The 15984-nt window shown below is 42.1% G+C and overlaps 1 protein-coding gene across 1 annotated transcript; it reads left to right on the plus strand.

The window, feature by feature from the left end:
• The first annotated feature begins 3447 nt into the window (after nt 1–3447).
• On the plus strand, nt 3448–15867 carry KDELR2 (KDEL endoplasmic reticulum protein retention receptor 2). The gene is made up of 5 exons (XM_079320666.1): nt 3448–3658; nt 10027–10127; nt 12499–12657; nt 13689–13941; nt 14659–15867. Exons 1-5 carry the CDS (start codon nt 3568–3570, stop codon nt 14691–14693), a joined length of 639 nt encoding a protein of 212 aa, XP_079176792.1. The 5' UTR covers nt 3448–3567; the 3' UTR covers nt 14694–15867.
• The last annotated feature ends 117 nt before the right edge of the window (nt 15868–15984 follow it).

Consider the following 15984-nt stretch of genomic DNA (forward strand, 5'->3'; position numbering starts at 1 on the left):
TCCTTAGAAGTAAAAATCAATTTTCAAATAATCCCTCTTTTTTTTTTTTTTCTTTTTTTCTCTCAAAAGGTTGATATTCCAGGCTGTTACACAGCTTTAAGCAATAGGGTCTCTTTATTTGAGTGAAAATGTTTACAGGTTTTTGATAAATTTGTGGGGTTTTTTGGTGTATGTTTTGGGTTGTTTTTTGTGTTTTTTAAAGCAAGACCTGTAGATATAGGATAAGGAGAGCTAAGAACCTTATAGTCCTGATTAGCAAAATATTCTTATCCATGCCATATGATGTGGGACAGCCTTGGGGACTGTTTACTCCAGTGCTGTTGGAGGGGAGGGATCTGACTTCCTTTTCCAATAAGGCAGGAGGGAAACTGGGTAGAAAAGACAGGTCTGCAAAGAATAAACAAAAACTCCACTGTAAGTTAAATTTCTTTTATTTGTACCCCAGAAGATTTGGAATTGCTCCTCAGAAATAGTATTTTGTGTGTTGTTATGCATGCTGTTGGAAAGTGCAGATAAATAACAAACCTGTCAGACAGCAAAACAGATCTGGGTGCTATCCAGATATCCATAATTTCCTATCTTAGTTAAGACTGTGATCCACTATCAGACCATCTTTCCATATCTATCTACTCAGTCCTTAGAGAAATTATGAGACTACCTCAAAGACCCCACCAGACCTTGCCTGGCATCAGGATATGTAGGAGTTTTACATCATAGGATATTTTTATCAAAATTCACATCTGGTTCTTTATTTGTACCTAAAAATACACAGCCACAAAATGTATTATTTTTTTTTTTCTGCAATGAGCAGAAAGTAACCAATGTCCATCTGTCTCTTCCCGTCCCTTTCTGTTCAGCATCAGTCTGCTTTTCCAATCCAGATTAATGAGAGGATTTTCTTGCCCTGATGATGCAGGAACACAGGCAGGTTCAGAGCTCACAGTCCAAGTGACTGAACATTGAAGTATCAACTGGAGGAATTGTGATTGGTGGATTTCTTGCTTTTCTGACAACAGTGTAACATTTATCTAATGTTTTAGCTGATATAATTAGCCTTACTTAACAACTCACCTACTATCTATAAACTTCTCTTTGAGTGACATAGAGAAAAAGGAGAGAATTCAAAAGTAAATTCCTATAGGAGAAATATGAAAACAGTGGAAAATGTTAATCTGTCACAGATACAGCAGAAGAATATTTTCTGGTACTGCTTTCCTGAATAATTTTTAACCATTGTATATGGAAGTGAACTGTATTGATTTATCAAGGAACAGCCATTGCCACAGTTAAAATCACATTGGTTTGATGCACAGGCTGAAACTGCCCTAGGTCATCTTTAATTGGGGCCTGACATGTTTCAACATTTAATCAGATGTCAGAAAACAACTTAGATCACAAACAAGTTCTGAATATACACTGCAGGAACTGAGAAAGAGGGTGACAGAATGGGTGTCAGCTCTCTGCCTTTAATGTATCTATCAAATAGACCCCAGATATGCATCTGTCAGTGTTTTTATTACCTACTTTTATTTCAGAATTCCCCCTTTCAGAACTGTTGAGATCTGACATAATAAATGTAGATATTTCAATCAAGCCTGTGTCAAACAGGCTGGTCCAGCCAGTGCTCTGAGGCAGGTCTGTCTTTCCAAACCTCACAAAGAAGTGCCTCAGCACTGCAGCTGCTGATGTTGTAGTTATGAATTTGCACTTCCTCCCCTCCTGTTGCAGTTGGTACCACAGTTTTGGGGAATTCTGCCAAATGCTGTCATCTTCAGTACAAATTCCCCAAGAACTATATCTGGCTTTTTAAAATGTGTCCCCAAGTAGGCAACTCACTGGTGGTTACATCAAATATTATTTGATGCCAAAAAATTATTCAACATGTGTTTAAAATAATTATTCTGTTAGAGTTCAGATCTATAAAACTTTTCAAATGCAACATACAACTTCTTCTCTGAGGAACTGATAAGAGTTACTGTGGACCTTGTCAAGGAGTTGTACTGCTGTACTTGTAAACACAGCATTGTAAGAGGACAGGCTTTGATTCCTCATCTCTGAAAACAAGTACATTTGGTTTTGCCACACTGTTAGGTACTTATTAAAAAAGATAACTGCAGGTACTAATCAATTCTCTCTTCTTTTCAGAATTATGTAAACTCTTTAAAGATTTCAATGTTTGTGCCACATTTTAAACAGGAAAATTAAAGATTGTAGTTAGGTCCTTTTCATAAATTTAAAACCTTCTACTGTGGGAACTTTTCAGCTTATCATTCTGTAACAGTTAAGTCTTTATGCTATTTCCTTAAACAGAGTGTGAAACAATGTAAACCAAGAGATTTTAAAGAAATGAGCTACCCAGCAAAGAAAGCACTACTGTTCACCTGGATTAAGCTGTTACCCATTTTCTACAAGCGCTGGAAATCATATTACTTGGCAGCTATTCCTATTTTTCTTTGCTATTGTTTGAGTTGTTGGGGGTTTTTGCAGATGACACTGGAGAGTTATTAAGAGGAGATGCTTCTTTTGCCCACCGAACTACTCTGGCCATGTTGTGTTTTAGGGATTTGGGACTCTGAAGAGGCAGAGTGCTGACTCTCAAGGCCTGCCTGTTGAAGAAATAATTGCCTTTTTTTCTTCTTCTTGGAAGTTTACACAGAATCATGGAATTGTTAGTGTTGGAAGGGACCGCTGGAGATCACTCAGTCCAATCCTCCTGCCAAGGCAGAGTCACCTGGAGCGGTGACACAGGAACGTGTCCAGGTGGGTCTGGAATGTCTCCAGGGAGGGAGAATCCCTGACTGTCCTGAAGAGCCTGTCCCAGTGTTCTGCCACCCTCAATGGAAAAAAGTTCTTCCTCGTGTTGAGGTGAAACTAACTGCGGTTTAGTTTATGGCCATTGCTCCTTGCCCTGTCACTGGGCAGCACAGAAAAGCGTCTGGGACCGCCCTGGCACGGCTGCTCCATCGCCGGGAGTGCTCCTCAGTGCCCGGTGACATCCCCACCCATGGCACGGGAGGGACACAGAGCATCCCTAAGGTCCCTGCCCACGCAAACCATTCCCATGATCCTGGGACCCTCCTGGCACCTTTAAGGTATTTATATGTATTGATAAGATCCCGCCTCAGTCTTCTAACAAGGCCCAGCCCTCACAGTCTCTCCTAAGAGAGACACTCCAGACCCCTCATCACCTTTATGGCCTCCGCTGGACCCTCTCTAGTAGCTGATGTAGATTTTCACTCGACCTACAAAACATAAGGAAATATACATATAATACATATTATATTCGCCATTAAATATACATATAGAGATCAGCTGCTCGGCCGCCCAAAGGCCGAGTCCCGCTGCCGCTCCCTCCCTGCCCGGGCCAGCAGCTGCCGGGCGGCCCCGCCGTGAGGGCGGCGCGGGGCGGGGCGGGGCGGGGCGGGGCGGGCGCTCCCCCCGCTCCCGGCGTGCACCGGCGCGGGGCTGCCTGGCCACGTCCCCGGGCCACGTCGCTCGGTGCCCGCTGAGCTTGCGCCATCTTCGCTCCCCGGCTCCGGCTGCGCCGCCGCCTCTGCCGCCGCCGCCATGAACATCTTCCGCCTCACCGGGGACCTGTCCCACCTGGCGGCCATCATCATCCTGCTGCTCAAGATCTGGAAGAGCCGCTCCTGCGCGGGTGCGTGCGGAGGCCGCGGGGCGGGACCGGCCGGGCGGCTGCGGGCCGCGGAGCCCCGCGGGAGCCCCGCCGGGGCCGGGCGGCATCGCCCCGAGCTCGCCGCGGCCGCGGGTGCTGTGATCGCCCCCGAAGGACCGCGCCCCGGGGCCGGGGCGGTGTGGGGGGGTCCCGCCCGTCTCTGGCCCGGGAGGCGGCCCTGGTGAAGCGGGGAAAGGCGGGGAGGGGATTGACCCCGCCGGGGCGGGCGGGCAGAACTCGGCCCGGGCAGGTGGAAAGGGACGGTCGCTCCCCTCCGTGCAGGGGAAGGGGCTCTGCCCTCCCCCTGACCTCCCGCGATTCGGCCCCTCCAGACGCAGCGCTGGCGGAGCGGGCGAGCAGCCGGCAGAGGGGGAAGGAGGAGGCGCATCCCCGCTCCGGGGTGGGGGTGCGCCGGCGGGAGCTGCCATTCCCCGAGAGGTGTTGCGGTTGCCATTATTTGTACTTTAATCCCTGTGCACCGGCGCTCCGGCTGTGTCCGGGAGGGTCGCTCCTTCCTTATGTAACTGCCCGGCGGCAGGCGAATGAATGGAGAGGCCGGTTTGGAGGAGGAGGGGGAGGAATTCGTCCCCCGCGGGGCGGGCAGCCGCCCTGCCTTCATCCCTCTGTCCCTCCATCCCTTCCCTCGCCTGCCCTGGCCGCGCCCGGGCCTGTGCCGCCGCTGTGCTCGGCAGCCCCGGTTCGGTGCTGACTCGCGGTTCGCAACCTCGGAAGTTTCCCCGCTCTCCGCGTCCCTCCGCGGCGGCCTCCCGCTCCCCCTGTGCTTGGCTTTGTGCGGGAGCCGAGCTGTGCGTTCGTGCCGCTGCCAGGGCTGTCGGCAGGCAGCGGTAGGAGCGGCGGAGGGAGATTCCCGGCGGGAGCCGCGGGCCGTGTGACGTGGCAGCGGGAGCGGTGCCGGGCCCGGCCGGGCGAGCCCCGCTCCGAGCGGCCGCGCTCCGCTTCCCGGGGCCGGGCCGGGCGAGCCCCTTCGGCTCTACGCTGTGGTGGTTGGGGGGAATTGCAGGCAGTTCCATAACTGCAGCGTAGCTGATTCCTTGTAGAAAACTGGGATTTGTTGTCATTCAAAATGGGCATTTGCTTGCGGTGCGTGCTGTGTGTTCGGACCAGGGAATACCGGTTCGGTTGTGCACGGGAAGTTTGACTGTGAACTTGACTTTGCCTTCTCTCCACTGAGCTCCTCCTTCTTCAGTGAGGATGGTTGTTCTTGAAATCAGTTTACCATGTCTTGATGTTCAAATACCGGATTAGCACTGTTGAACAGATGTACCTGTAAAGTTTTCAGTTAAAAGCATGAAGAATTAGTTTAAGTTGTACCCTGAAATAACTGAGAATGGGGAAATGAAAGAGATTTACACTACAGGTAGGAGGAAGTACAGGTTCTGTATGTTGTTGTGTCAAATCACTGGCGAATCACTTGGTAGCACAAAAGAAAAGTCAATTAATAGTTTTGGTTTTTTTTAAATAAACTAATAGCTTTGGTTTTTTTAACAGACTTTAAGTACAAACTGTTCTTAACTTTACAAAAGAAGTAACTCTGTGGCCCAGATGCAGTGGTAGTGCAGAACTATTGTTCCTGGGGTCATGAGCACAAGATTCCAGGTGAACTCACCTGGCTCAGGCTCTAGTGCTTCACTTCTCCTGCCTGGACCTGGCAGGAGAGGGCCTTGCCTCCTCCAGCTCCTGAGTAGAGTTTAGTCCTGTGTTTAAAAAATGCACTTGAGATTACATACAGCAGGAGAGTTAATGATCTGAAGAGTGAATATCATTTACTGTCTGAAGAAAGAAAATGAGAAATTCTGTTGCAAAGGTGAAATTCAGATAGGGTTTGAGCCAAGAGATCTGTAAGTGACCTTTGGATGTGAGGTTATTTACACAGTATAGTACAATGTGACTTGGTCCTGTCTTTCTGTTTAAAAAGTGATCTGGTGTTGCTTTCCTTAAGGCAGTTGTGATTAAGGATCTCTAATACTAGGGGTTTATTCCTAAGAAAGCAGCCTGACACCATTCATTGGTACAGCCTTCTCCAAGACAGAAAGTAACCCAGGCCTGTATCACAATGTGATACAGCTCTCCCCTTTCCCAAATTAGCCAGTGTCCCTGGACACACACACACATGCATGGGCTCTTCCAGTAGAAAATGTTTGATTAATTCATTTTCCTGAGGAAAAAAAAGCAGGGATGTGTTTGTCAGGAGTTGTTTCTTTGGTGCTTTCTAGTTCTGCCTGAGTCCTCAGGAGTAAATCCAGATTTGTATTGGTGTCTGAGGCCTAACAATGAGAATTTCTCTAGAATGAAATAAACATGAATACCTCAAAGGAACACAAGCAAAGAATTTTGGTTTTGGGGCTCTATTCTGTTCCTCCTAGTGGTTCATTGTTGTCAGTTGGGATTTCTATTGATGAAACCTTTGTAAATATACATTTGCATATGTTTGTAAAGTCATACATGATAATAACCCCTAATGTTGAGCAGCTACGAAGAGCCTTTTATTAGAGGTCTTTCTGCCATTTCTTTACAGTGTATGGTTATTAGAGCCATTTGTAAATTAAATAAACTTACACCTCGTGCTTATTGGTGATTAAGAAAACAGGGGCAAACCAGCTGCTACTGCACTGTGCACTTTTGAAGCAGTAGAGGGTTTGAAAATAAATAAGGGCTTCTAACTGCTGACTGGCTTGCAGGCTGTGATCCATGAAGAGCTGGCAGAGCACATGGTGCCTGCTCCTCTCCTGGTTGCATCTGAGCCCTTTGTTCCAGGAGAGCTCAGAGGCTTGAAAAGCAGCTGGAAATGAGGGACACAGCCTGTGCACCTCTGCTGCTTTTGGAGATTCTATAGTCCCCATTTTCCATCCTAAGAAGTGACTCCTCTAATTGAAGAAGATAGGTAAGGCTAGGCTCATCTGCACTTTGAAGCAGTCTGTGTTTCCTGTGTTTGAGAAACTTTTTTTTTTCTGAGTTAGTCACTTGGTTAAAAAGACAGCAAGGGGAAAGCAAATCCAAATCATGACTTAAGAATTTCAGAGCTGGCAGGGAAACAGTTTTTTTTGCATGTCTGGTTATTTGAGTTTCCAAATTTAGAATTTGGAAAAATGTTTGGCAGTCAAAATAACAGTTCAAAAATCATTAGTAAGAGCTGTGGAGAATGTAGTAGGTAACTTCATTATTGACATCCTGTCATAAATAGGAAATTCATGAGACTTGAAGAATCCTGTGCTTTCAAACATTGTGCTGTTCAGACTGTATTTTCTTACCCATTTCAAGTCAAATTACATTGTTTGCAGTGCAAATTACTCCCTGAAAATTGATTTGCACTTCTCTGTGCCATTTATCAAATGTTAAAGGTGACCTGCAGTTCCAGTGCTGTCAAATTACATGCTGTATACTCTAAAAAAGTAGTGTAGGTAGTAAATGTGTAGCACTTTTGCTAGGTGATATAGCTGTAACTCAATTCTATGTGTCTTGTGGACCAGACAATATGCTAAATGAAGGCTTTGACAGTACTTTGCCATAGGCTGCTGCTAATTTGTCTGTATTTTCTCAAAAACTGCTGTTTAGGTAGCTTTCCATTTTTTCTCTCTCTTTGAAGGAAAGTATTCTCGTTCTCAGTTGGAAAATTTGTCTTTAAAATTAGTTTGGGTTTTTAAAATTGGAAGCACTGGAGTCTTAATGCTGGTACTTGTTAGCAGAGCCAAAGAAGTGGTTCTGTGGCTGATGTGGACTTGGTACAGAATTAAACTACTTTACTTTAAAAAGTATGTGAAGTTTCCATGGGAAAGTATGAATCAACTTTTCTTAGAAGTTTTGTTTGTAGCTTTTATGGCTGTGGTGTGCAGTTCATAGTTGGCAAGTGCTGCACACACTCCCCAGTTCAATGCCTCTGCTCCTGCCTGTTACCTGACTCACCACAGCAAAATGAAGTTGATAAGAAAATACTGCAATTTCAGCTCTGCCCTCCTGCCTGCCTGTGAAAATCACCTGAATTAAAGTTTCATGCTGTGGCTTGCAGCCAAGCTGGAGCACAGAGGTTGAAGGAGTTTTTCCACGTGTGAGGATGAAACAAAACTGAGAGGTTTGGCTCTTCCAAATTAAAGTCCAGAGCTTTGGAAGAAGAAATAAAAACATTTTTATTTAGTTCAAGAATAAATTAATGTTTGTGGGAGTAAAAGGTGAGAATAACATCACTGTAGCCTCAGTGTATTGCAGTTGCCAGCAGTGAGCCAGGGTCAGTGCTGTGATGTATTGATACATTTCCTAAAGTTTTGAAATGCATCAAAGTTGTACAGCTGTGTGTTTACCTGTTCTCTCACCCTATTTTTGCTCATGGTTTAGAAGTTTTTCCCAGTTTGCTTGTCCCTTCATGGGCCTTCGGTTTACAATTTAAACCCTGCCTAGTCTAGGCTACTTAACTTGAAAATTAGTTTCATTTTGGGTCAAGAGTGGTTTTCAGGATTTCACAACTATTCTAAAGATTCAAAAATCAATGAGAGTATTGAAAGCCTTAATAAAAATTACAACTTTGGGGTTGAGGAGGTGAGACTGGCAGTGGCTTAGAAGAATTTGTCAAGTATATTATATGTATTTATGACAGTATATCCAGGTCCATATTTATAGCTCTTATCAATAATTAATATCTCTCATATGCTTTTCTCTTTTTTTTTTTTTTGCTGTTCCCAGTTATTTGCCAAAAGAAAATAGTATGCTAAATAAATTAGTTTAATTATATTCTGTAGGGTGATGCTGTTCTGTAATCTGTCCAGGTGGATTTCTTTGTCCTGTGGATTCTGACCTTAGGGCAGCTTTGCTTGCTGGAGGGTTTTATTGGCCAGCAGAGCCTAGAGTCCTGCTTCAGCTGTCTGTGCAATGTGGTTATAATTCAAAAATGTCAAATGTATTTTTTTCCTAAATTTTGGGAGGTGGTTGGTTTGTGGGTTTTTGGTGTTTTGGGTTGTTTGTTTTTTTTGTTTTTTTTTTTTTGTGGAGGGGTGGGAGGTTTGCTGTTGTTGTTAGGTTTTTTTATTTTGGTTTTTTTTTCCAGGAAGGGGGGGTGTTTTGTTTGTAATACTTGCAGCTTGTATTTTACAGCTTTACAGCCTGCAGGTTTTGAGGTGGTTTATGTTCCCTGTACTGCTCTTGGGTTGTTCTGTAGGTGGCACATCAGACTCATCCTGCAGACATTGCAAACACCACCCTTTCTAATTGTTACTCTTTCAGCCATTCTTGTACTTTATAGGTTAAATTCCTTCATCTGGAGCAGTTTATTCCATGTTCCTTAAGCTGGAGTGAAAAAGGACTTCAATAGCCATAGCAGATTGCCTTCTCCTAATTGCTTTATGGCACTGTTAATAAAAGCTTTTCTAGAAATATCTCTCTATAAAGGGACAGAGATTTTCAGCCTTGCATCACAACCCTCTCCTACAGAGTATTTTCCCTCTTGTTTTTTGAACGAGACTTTCATGCTTAGCTGAACAGATTCAATTATTTTCACCCTGGATGACTGAAAACAAGAATAATTGGAATAACTAGATAGAGGCACAGAGTGGGTTGTTTTGTCCCCCTGCTGTGACACACCACCACATCAGTATTATGGAGCACTGCTTCACCTCAGTCTTGGGAAGCTTTTAGTGATTGACTGTGCAAAGCTTTTATGTTTCTAACTGTGCTCCAGTGCTTGAAGTTAAGTGCAAACAAACGTTTTGACATTGGGGCTTTGACCTAAAATTGAAAGTTGCTTTGAAGATGCAGTGTAGATGTCTGACATTTTATCTCACTTCTCTCTCTTTTTAAAATTTTGTTTTAATACATAATAACACATGGGTTTGATTGTTTGATGTTTTTCTCACCATGTGGCAAATTGAGTCTGTGTATTGAATTGCCTTATGTTTTAAAATCTATGAATTCCTCTAAAATCCCATTATTGGTGCCAGCATAAATTCTGCTTGTCACTGAGTCTGTCTATTGCCCTTCTACCTTTGCAGCTATTCAGCACCTAAAGATTATCCTGAGAACTGAAAGCTAGTGCAGCTTTGCCCAGTGCTAATACAGAACAGATAGCTTGCAGGTATATTTTTGGAGATGGCACTACCTGCTGTGAGTAACTTCTACACCTTATGTAGTGCCAGCACCTCTTCCAATACAGGGTAACTTATGTTCACACTACTGAGCTATATGAACTTAGAATTCTGTTTGTACAGCTTGAGAAGTTGGATTTTGTCCTAATTTTATGATCAACTTGTTTAAAAATAAAGGATATATCCTTTCTCATCCCAGACATCAAGTGTATCAAAGCACCTCATCACTTTCTGAATAATTAATTATTTCCTTTATCACTTTAGGTATTTCTGGGAAAAGCCAGCTTCTGTTTGCACTGGTCTTCACTACCCGTTACCTGGACCTCTTCACTTCATTCATTTCATTGTATAACACATCTATGAAGGTAGAGTATACTGAAGAGTTAGAAAAGCTGGTGATGTTGCATGCAGAGTGCATAATTTCATTAATAAAAGTCACTTTGAATGGCCCACAGTTGTTACAGAGCAAGTTCTAGATGGGCTTTAGATAAAGAATGTGGAAGATGGACTCAAAATCCTGCTTTTTTTTCTCTGTACTCTACATGCAGTTTTATAAAACTGTTTATATCAGGACTGTGACATTTAGAACAAATGGCATTTTGGTTAGTGAAATTTAAAACTTTGTGAAAAATGGCTCAAATAAATGGTGTTTCTCAATTGAGACATTAAAGCTGAAGTAAGTCTCCTTTGATTCACCACAAGCTAAATCAGTATTCAAGATGCACTGCCAGAATTGCAGCTACTGTCTGGTCAGAGGCTGATCTAAAGCTGACAAAAGTAAACTCTAAGGAATGGAACTTCTGTGAGTTATATCCCTGTCATTTGGCCACTGAATGTCAGTGAGCCTGAACTTGAGTTTGTTACTTATTCATTCCTGCAATTTCTGGTGTTGAGTACAAGAAAATAAAGCAGTAGTCTGGGAGAGGGCAGTATGTGTGTACTTTTTTAATCCAGTTATTTTATTCTTGGATTTTCTTGATGTTTTTCAGGTTTAATTTAGAGAGTAGCATAACTTTACCAAAGGGAAAAGACCAAATAATCAATAAGGCAGAATGTACTGAAGAATTTGCAAAATAATACTGTAAAATAAAATTTTGTATCTTAAACTTGCACTTGCTTTCCAGCTAGTAAAACGTGTGTGCTTAAATTTTAATACTAACAGTATAGATGAAGAGTGGATTAAATAAAATAATATTGAAGCAGAAGCTTTTTCCATATGTAATTTCTGATTGGAAGGTACCATTAGGTGCAGTAAAGGAGCAGGTAGGGGTTTTTTGCCATTTATTTATTTATGGTTTTGATTCAGAGCCATGACCACATCTGTGTTCTGCAGCCTTCCTAATCAGAAAAGGAATGAATGTGGAAATAATTTCAAAATGATAGCCTCTATTTCAATTTCAAAGGTTACTGAGACTGTTGGATGCAATTGTCTTTTCAGCCCATTGTTACAGTGTCAAGATGAAGCTGCTTGAGTGTCCCAACACAATTTTGTGTTATATTTATATATGTGTAGGAGTATATAATGTTACACAGTTGTTGAGAGCTTGAGAGAACTTCAGCTGAGAAGTTGATTCTTGAGACAAAGAAATCTGTAATGTAAGAAATTTGGATTCATTCACACTTCCTTAGTGTCTGCTATGACCATACCTGCTGTGATTAGTTTACACTCATAGTAAAGGTTCCCTGTATCCTGTGCTGTGGTTCTTTATCTCCACTCAGCTGGGGTGATTGTGTAGCAGAACCATTGGATTCTGAGCTCCTTAATACAGTATTTGTAGGATTTTGTGTCTGTGAGCAGGGCATTCAGTGATTAATAGCATCTGCAAACAGTGGGATTTTTAATCTGTTACTTCTCTGTTCCAAAGAACCCTTTTTAATGTGATAAATGATTTGGAACATTTAATCTTTGTGCTGAAACTGGCTGAAGCTAAAATATTTGTCTAGTCTGCTGTACTGTATTGACTCCAGGACAATGAGCTCTGTCCTGATGATGGCAGATTGACCTTCAGAAAGGCTTAGATTCTCTCTAGTTCTGTTTTCTCACCTGTAAAATGAAGTTTTTTGCTTATTCCACAGGGAATAGCTATAAAGTCTACTGTGCCATAACCATTCAAAATGGTTAGACATCAGCTCAAATTGAATTCTGGTTCATTGCTTCTCTCAGTCTCTTAGTCTTGCAGGTTTTGTTTTGGTTGGTGAAGAACATTGTCCAGTTGCTACTCCTCAGATTTTAGAAATGTTTCAAGGTCCAAAGCAGATCAGTTTGTGATATGTTAAATGGTTGTCTGAGTGAGGCTTATTGAATATTTTTTTTTTTAATTTCCCCATGAACCACACCAGGCTGGGTTTTTTGGATGTAGAAAGGCCCCTTCCATTATTACTGTGTGTATGCACCTGCACATTTTTAACCCAAATGCTTGGGGCCAGTGCTTCCCCTGCAGTTGCAGAACATTCCTTCTTCAGTCACTTCCTTAGTTCTGGAAAGGATCTTCCCCTTTGGGCAGTCACTTCAGCCATGAGCATGTGATGCCTTTAAAACAACAAAACCAGTAGAGCCCAGAATCACTCCTTTGGAATTACTGCTCTGCTGGCAAAAGCCCAACAGCACCAACAGCCTGCAAAACCATGCAAAGAATCAAAAAGGCCACACTTACTCCTCTTAGTGCTTCTCCAGGGAGTGTGATTGAATCCTGGAAGCTCTGTGGATTGTTCTGGGGTTGTTTTTTCCTTGCCCAGCTCATCTACATTGCGTGCTCGTACGCCACCGTCTACCTGATCTACATGAAGTTCAAGGCCACCTACGATGGCAACCACGACACCTTCCGAGTGGAGTTCCTGATAGTTCCTGTTGGTGGGCTCTCTTTTCTTGTCAATCATGACTTCTCTCCACTGGAGGTGAGTTGATTGGGGGCAGGAGATATTGTTTGTTTTTTTCTCTAAAATACTTTGCGTTTTTAGCCTGACCAGTGAATGGTTGAAGGGTGTCTTTTGTTCAGTAGGTTCAGGCTAATCCTCTCCTTGATGAATCTGTGTGATGCAGATGTTTGTGCAAATTTAAGGTACCTTAGGAGACCAGCACTGTTATCAGCATTGATTATTTTATTCAGCAGAAGACTCTCTTTTTCCAAATACACTCTGGCTGTATTAATTCAGAATTCCTTTTGTTCTGTTTGTTAAAGAAATCCCTAGGAATTCAGTTTGGGAATAGTTGGTGCCACCTGCTGAAAACAAAAGGAATTATACTACTGCTTAAATTTTATAGGATTGCAAATCATCTAGACAATTAAAAGGAATTGCATTATATTTAAAATGCAACAATGTGTTTAATTGCAGATAAAATATGTTAAAAATGTAATTATAGAGAGTTCAAACTAGTAATTTTTCCTGCAAAATAGAGAGTAACTTTACATGGTTGTTTTTTGTCAACTGAGCTGCATTTTTATGTTTGGATTGATATTATAGAATACAGTAATTTGAATTGCAACACTTTGAGACAGATTTTAATATTTTTTTTCCGTGTTAACTCACTCTTTAAGCAAATAGATAGAAAATTAGGAGGGGGAAACAGACTTCATCTTCCCTGCAGCTTTCTCAGCATGGACTCTGTGAGCTGCATTTCATTTTAATGTGAACTGGCTGCACACAAGTTCCCTCAAGTAAACCTGTGTGTGCCAGCTCAGCAGAGATCTGGTTTGGAGAGTCTGCTGTCTGCCAGGAGAGTTCCCTCCTCCCATCTGCTGCTTGGTTGTGAAGCTTTCACTTATTTTTTCCTGTACCAGGGAAAGTTTGCCAAAATACTGTACCTATATGAATAGGTATTCATCCATAACATTGTTAGAGAGTCAAAAGTCAAGCCAAGTCAAATGTTTTCTGTCCTGCTGTTATCAGTAAGACAGTTGAATATACCTGTGGCTTTTTCCTTTCAGATACTGTGGACCTTCTCCATCTATCTTGAATCAGTTGCTATTCTCCCTCAACTTTTTATGATCAGCAAAACTGGGGAAGCAGAGACCATCACTACTCACTATCTTTTCTTCTTGGGTCTGTACCGTGCCTTGTACTTGGTCAACTGGATTTGGCGTTACTACTTTGAGGGATTTTTTGACCTCATAGCTGTTGTTGCTGGTGTGGTCCAGACCGTTCTGTACTGTGACTTCTTCTATTTGTATGTTACAAAAGGTAAGTAATGCAGAAACTGCCAGCTTCAGGTTGTGGAATGTAGCAGTAAACAGGTTCAGAAGGATCTGCTGCATCAGCATTACGAGCTCGTTAATTCTGTGTGCAGATTAGGTCTGAAATATCCTTAATTTATCAATATACTTGCTGCTAGCATGGGGCTTTTCTGAGGGTTTGGGGATATGTGTAGAATGCAAATTTATAAATGGTGTGATGAACTTGTGGAAATAAGCATGATCCTTCTGTTTCCCCTGACCATGTACACTATTCCATGCAGATCCCATGCCTATAGACAGTGATTTAAATACCATAATAGTTGGAAGTGTTTTGGATGTTTCTGTTTATGCTGAGTGTAGAAGCAGGCATTTCTGCTGGTTGCATTAATTCTGCTCTTACTCACATTTCAGCTTCCATCATGTAACCACAAAGCTGCATGGGGCTGTATTATTTTAGTCATGATTTTTAAGAGGCTGTGATGAGGGGCTGGTATGTCCTATGAGGATGAAAAGTGGAAACTCCAGGGTGCCACAAGAGGGCAAGGTTAGAATTGGTAATTCTAGTTTTACCAATATGTATTGAAGAGAGAAAGGCAGCCTGGGAGGATTGTCAGCAGTGGACCCATTTGGTGTGAAAAGTTTTGTTCCCTTTGACATTTTAACAGTGTGTTGCTTTTCCTGCATCACAACTTTGCTGACTTTTCTTTCCTATTTTTCCTTGCAGTTCTCAAGGGAAAGAAGCTCAGTTTGCCAGCGTAAGTGCCAAAACATCACCAGCATCTGTCCTTTGGGATGCTTGGACAGAACAATCCTTATCACAAGCAAAGGTGAAGATGCTTGAGACAGAAAGTCAGAAACACAGCTCTTTATAGTGCAGGTAGTCATCAGCGGCTCTGTAAGAACGGAGGAAAAACAACCAGCAGATTTCTGTTTGATGCATCTTGCCTTTATCTTTTTTATTACTATGTATAAAGATTTTTTACATAAAGAAACTTATACTGTATTAATAAATTCAGTGTATGGTTTCAATTGGAATAGTTCCAAAAGTGAGATTTTTTGTGAGATTGTTTATGACCAGGAACAAGTGCAAACGTTTTTTTTAATTTTCAAGATTTTCTTTGAAATGACTGATTTTTTTTTCTTTTTTTTTGTTTTTCAGTGCACAAATATGTGCATCCTTGATGGATGGTAGTTATCTGTTCTTTCCCTTTGATTCAGTTTTCATTCCACTATATTTATTTTTTTTTTCCAAAAAGGCGAATATATGTCAACTCTAAATCTGAAACCACCAATGTTTGATGTGATGTGCTGGTGCCCAGTCTTTGTGCCATCTGCTGACATGGAGTTCCTTATTCAAAATATATGTTGGTGCTAGAAGGGGAACAGCCACATCTTGTAGTTGTTCCCCTTCTAAAACAGACTGATGGCAAGAGGGCAGCAAGGAAATCACTTGAGGCCACAAGGATTCCCTGTTCTGCCATGATGTCTGGGAAGATCTTCCCAATAATGAAAGCACTTGGCAGCCCAGGTCATGAGGGGTAAGAGATGCAATTGTGTTAATTAGTGGCAAATGTTTGTGACTGTGCTGTTTGTTCAGGAAGAGAAGGTTCAATATCTTGAATGTCCAGCCCTGCTCCACCATTCCAGCTGTAGGAATGGGAGACTTGTTGATTACAGAAATCTGTGGGTGATCATTTTAAACAATATCTACATTTTCTTATTAATGAATGCTTTATAAGCAACTTCCATGTTCAGCTTCAAGTGGTTTTCGATGTCACTTTTGGACAATTAATATTTTTTTTATAAACTTTTCAGAATCAGCAGCACCAGTTACCATTCTTCATCCTTTAAATGATTCCCTTTTTTTACTGAGCTGTTGCATGATTTATCCTGTGTTACCATCCTCAATAAACACTTTATGAAATGGTGAAAACATTTTGAGTTTTTTTTCTTTTTTTCCTTCTTGAATGTGAAAGTTGTGTGTTTGCCTGGGGCTGGATGAAAAGTTGCGGTGAGGATGAGTTGCTTAACGTCATTGCTGTATTGAAAT

The sequence above is a fragment of the Erithacus rubecula genome, assembly GCF_903797595.1.
Source record: "Erithacus rubecula genome assembly, chromosome: 17".
Taxonomy (NCBI): domain Eukaryota; kingdom Metazoa; phylum Chordata; class Aves; order Passeriformes; family Muscicapidae; genus Erithacus; species Erithacus rubecula.

Coding starts and splice junctions, on each gene's coding strand:
- KDELR2 (XM_079320666.1), top strand. CDS start 3,568: ATGAACATCTTCCGCCTCACCGGGGACCTGTCCCACCTGGCGGCCATC. Junction 12,658..13,688: donor ATGACTTCTCTCCACTGGAG/GTGAGTTGATTG, acceptor TTTTCCTTTCAG/ATACTGTGGACCTTCTCCAT. Junction 13,942..14,658: donor CTATTTGTATGTTACAAAAG/GTAAGTAATGCA, acceptor TTTTCCTTGCAG/TTCTCAAGGGAAAGAAGCTC.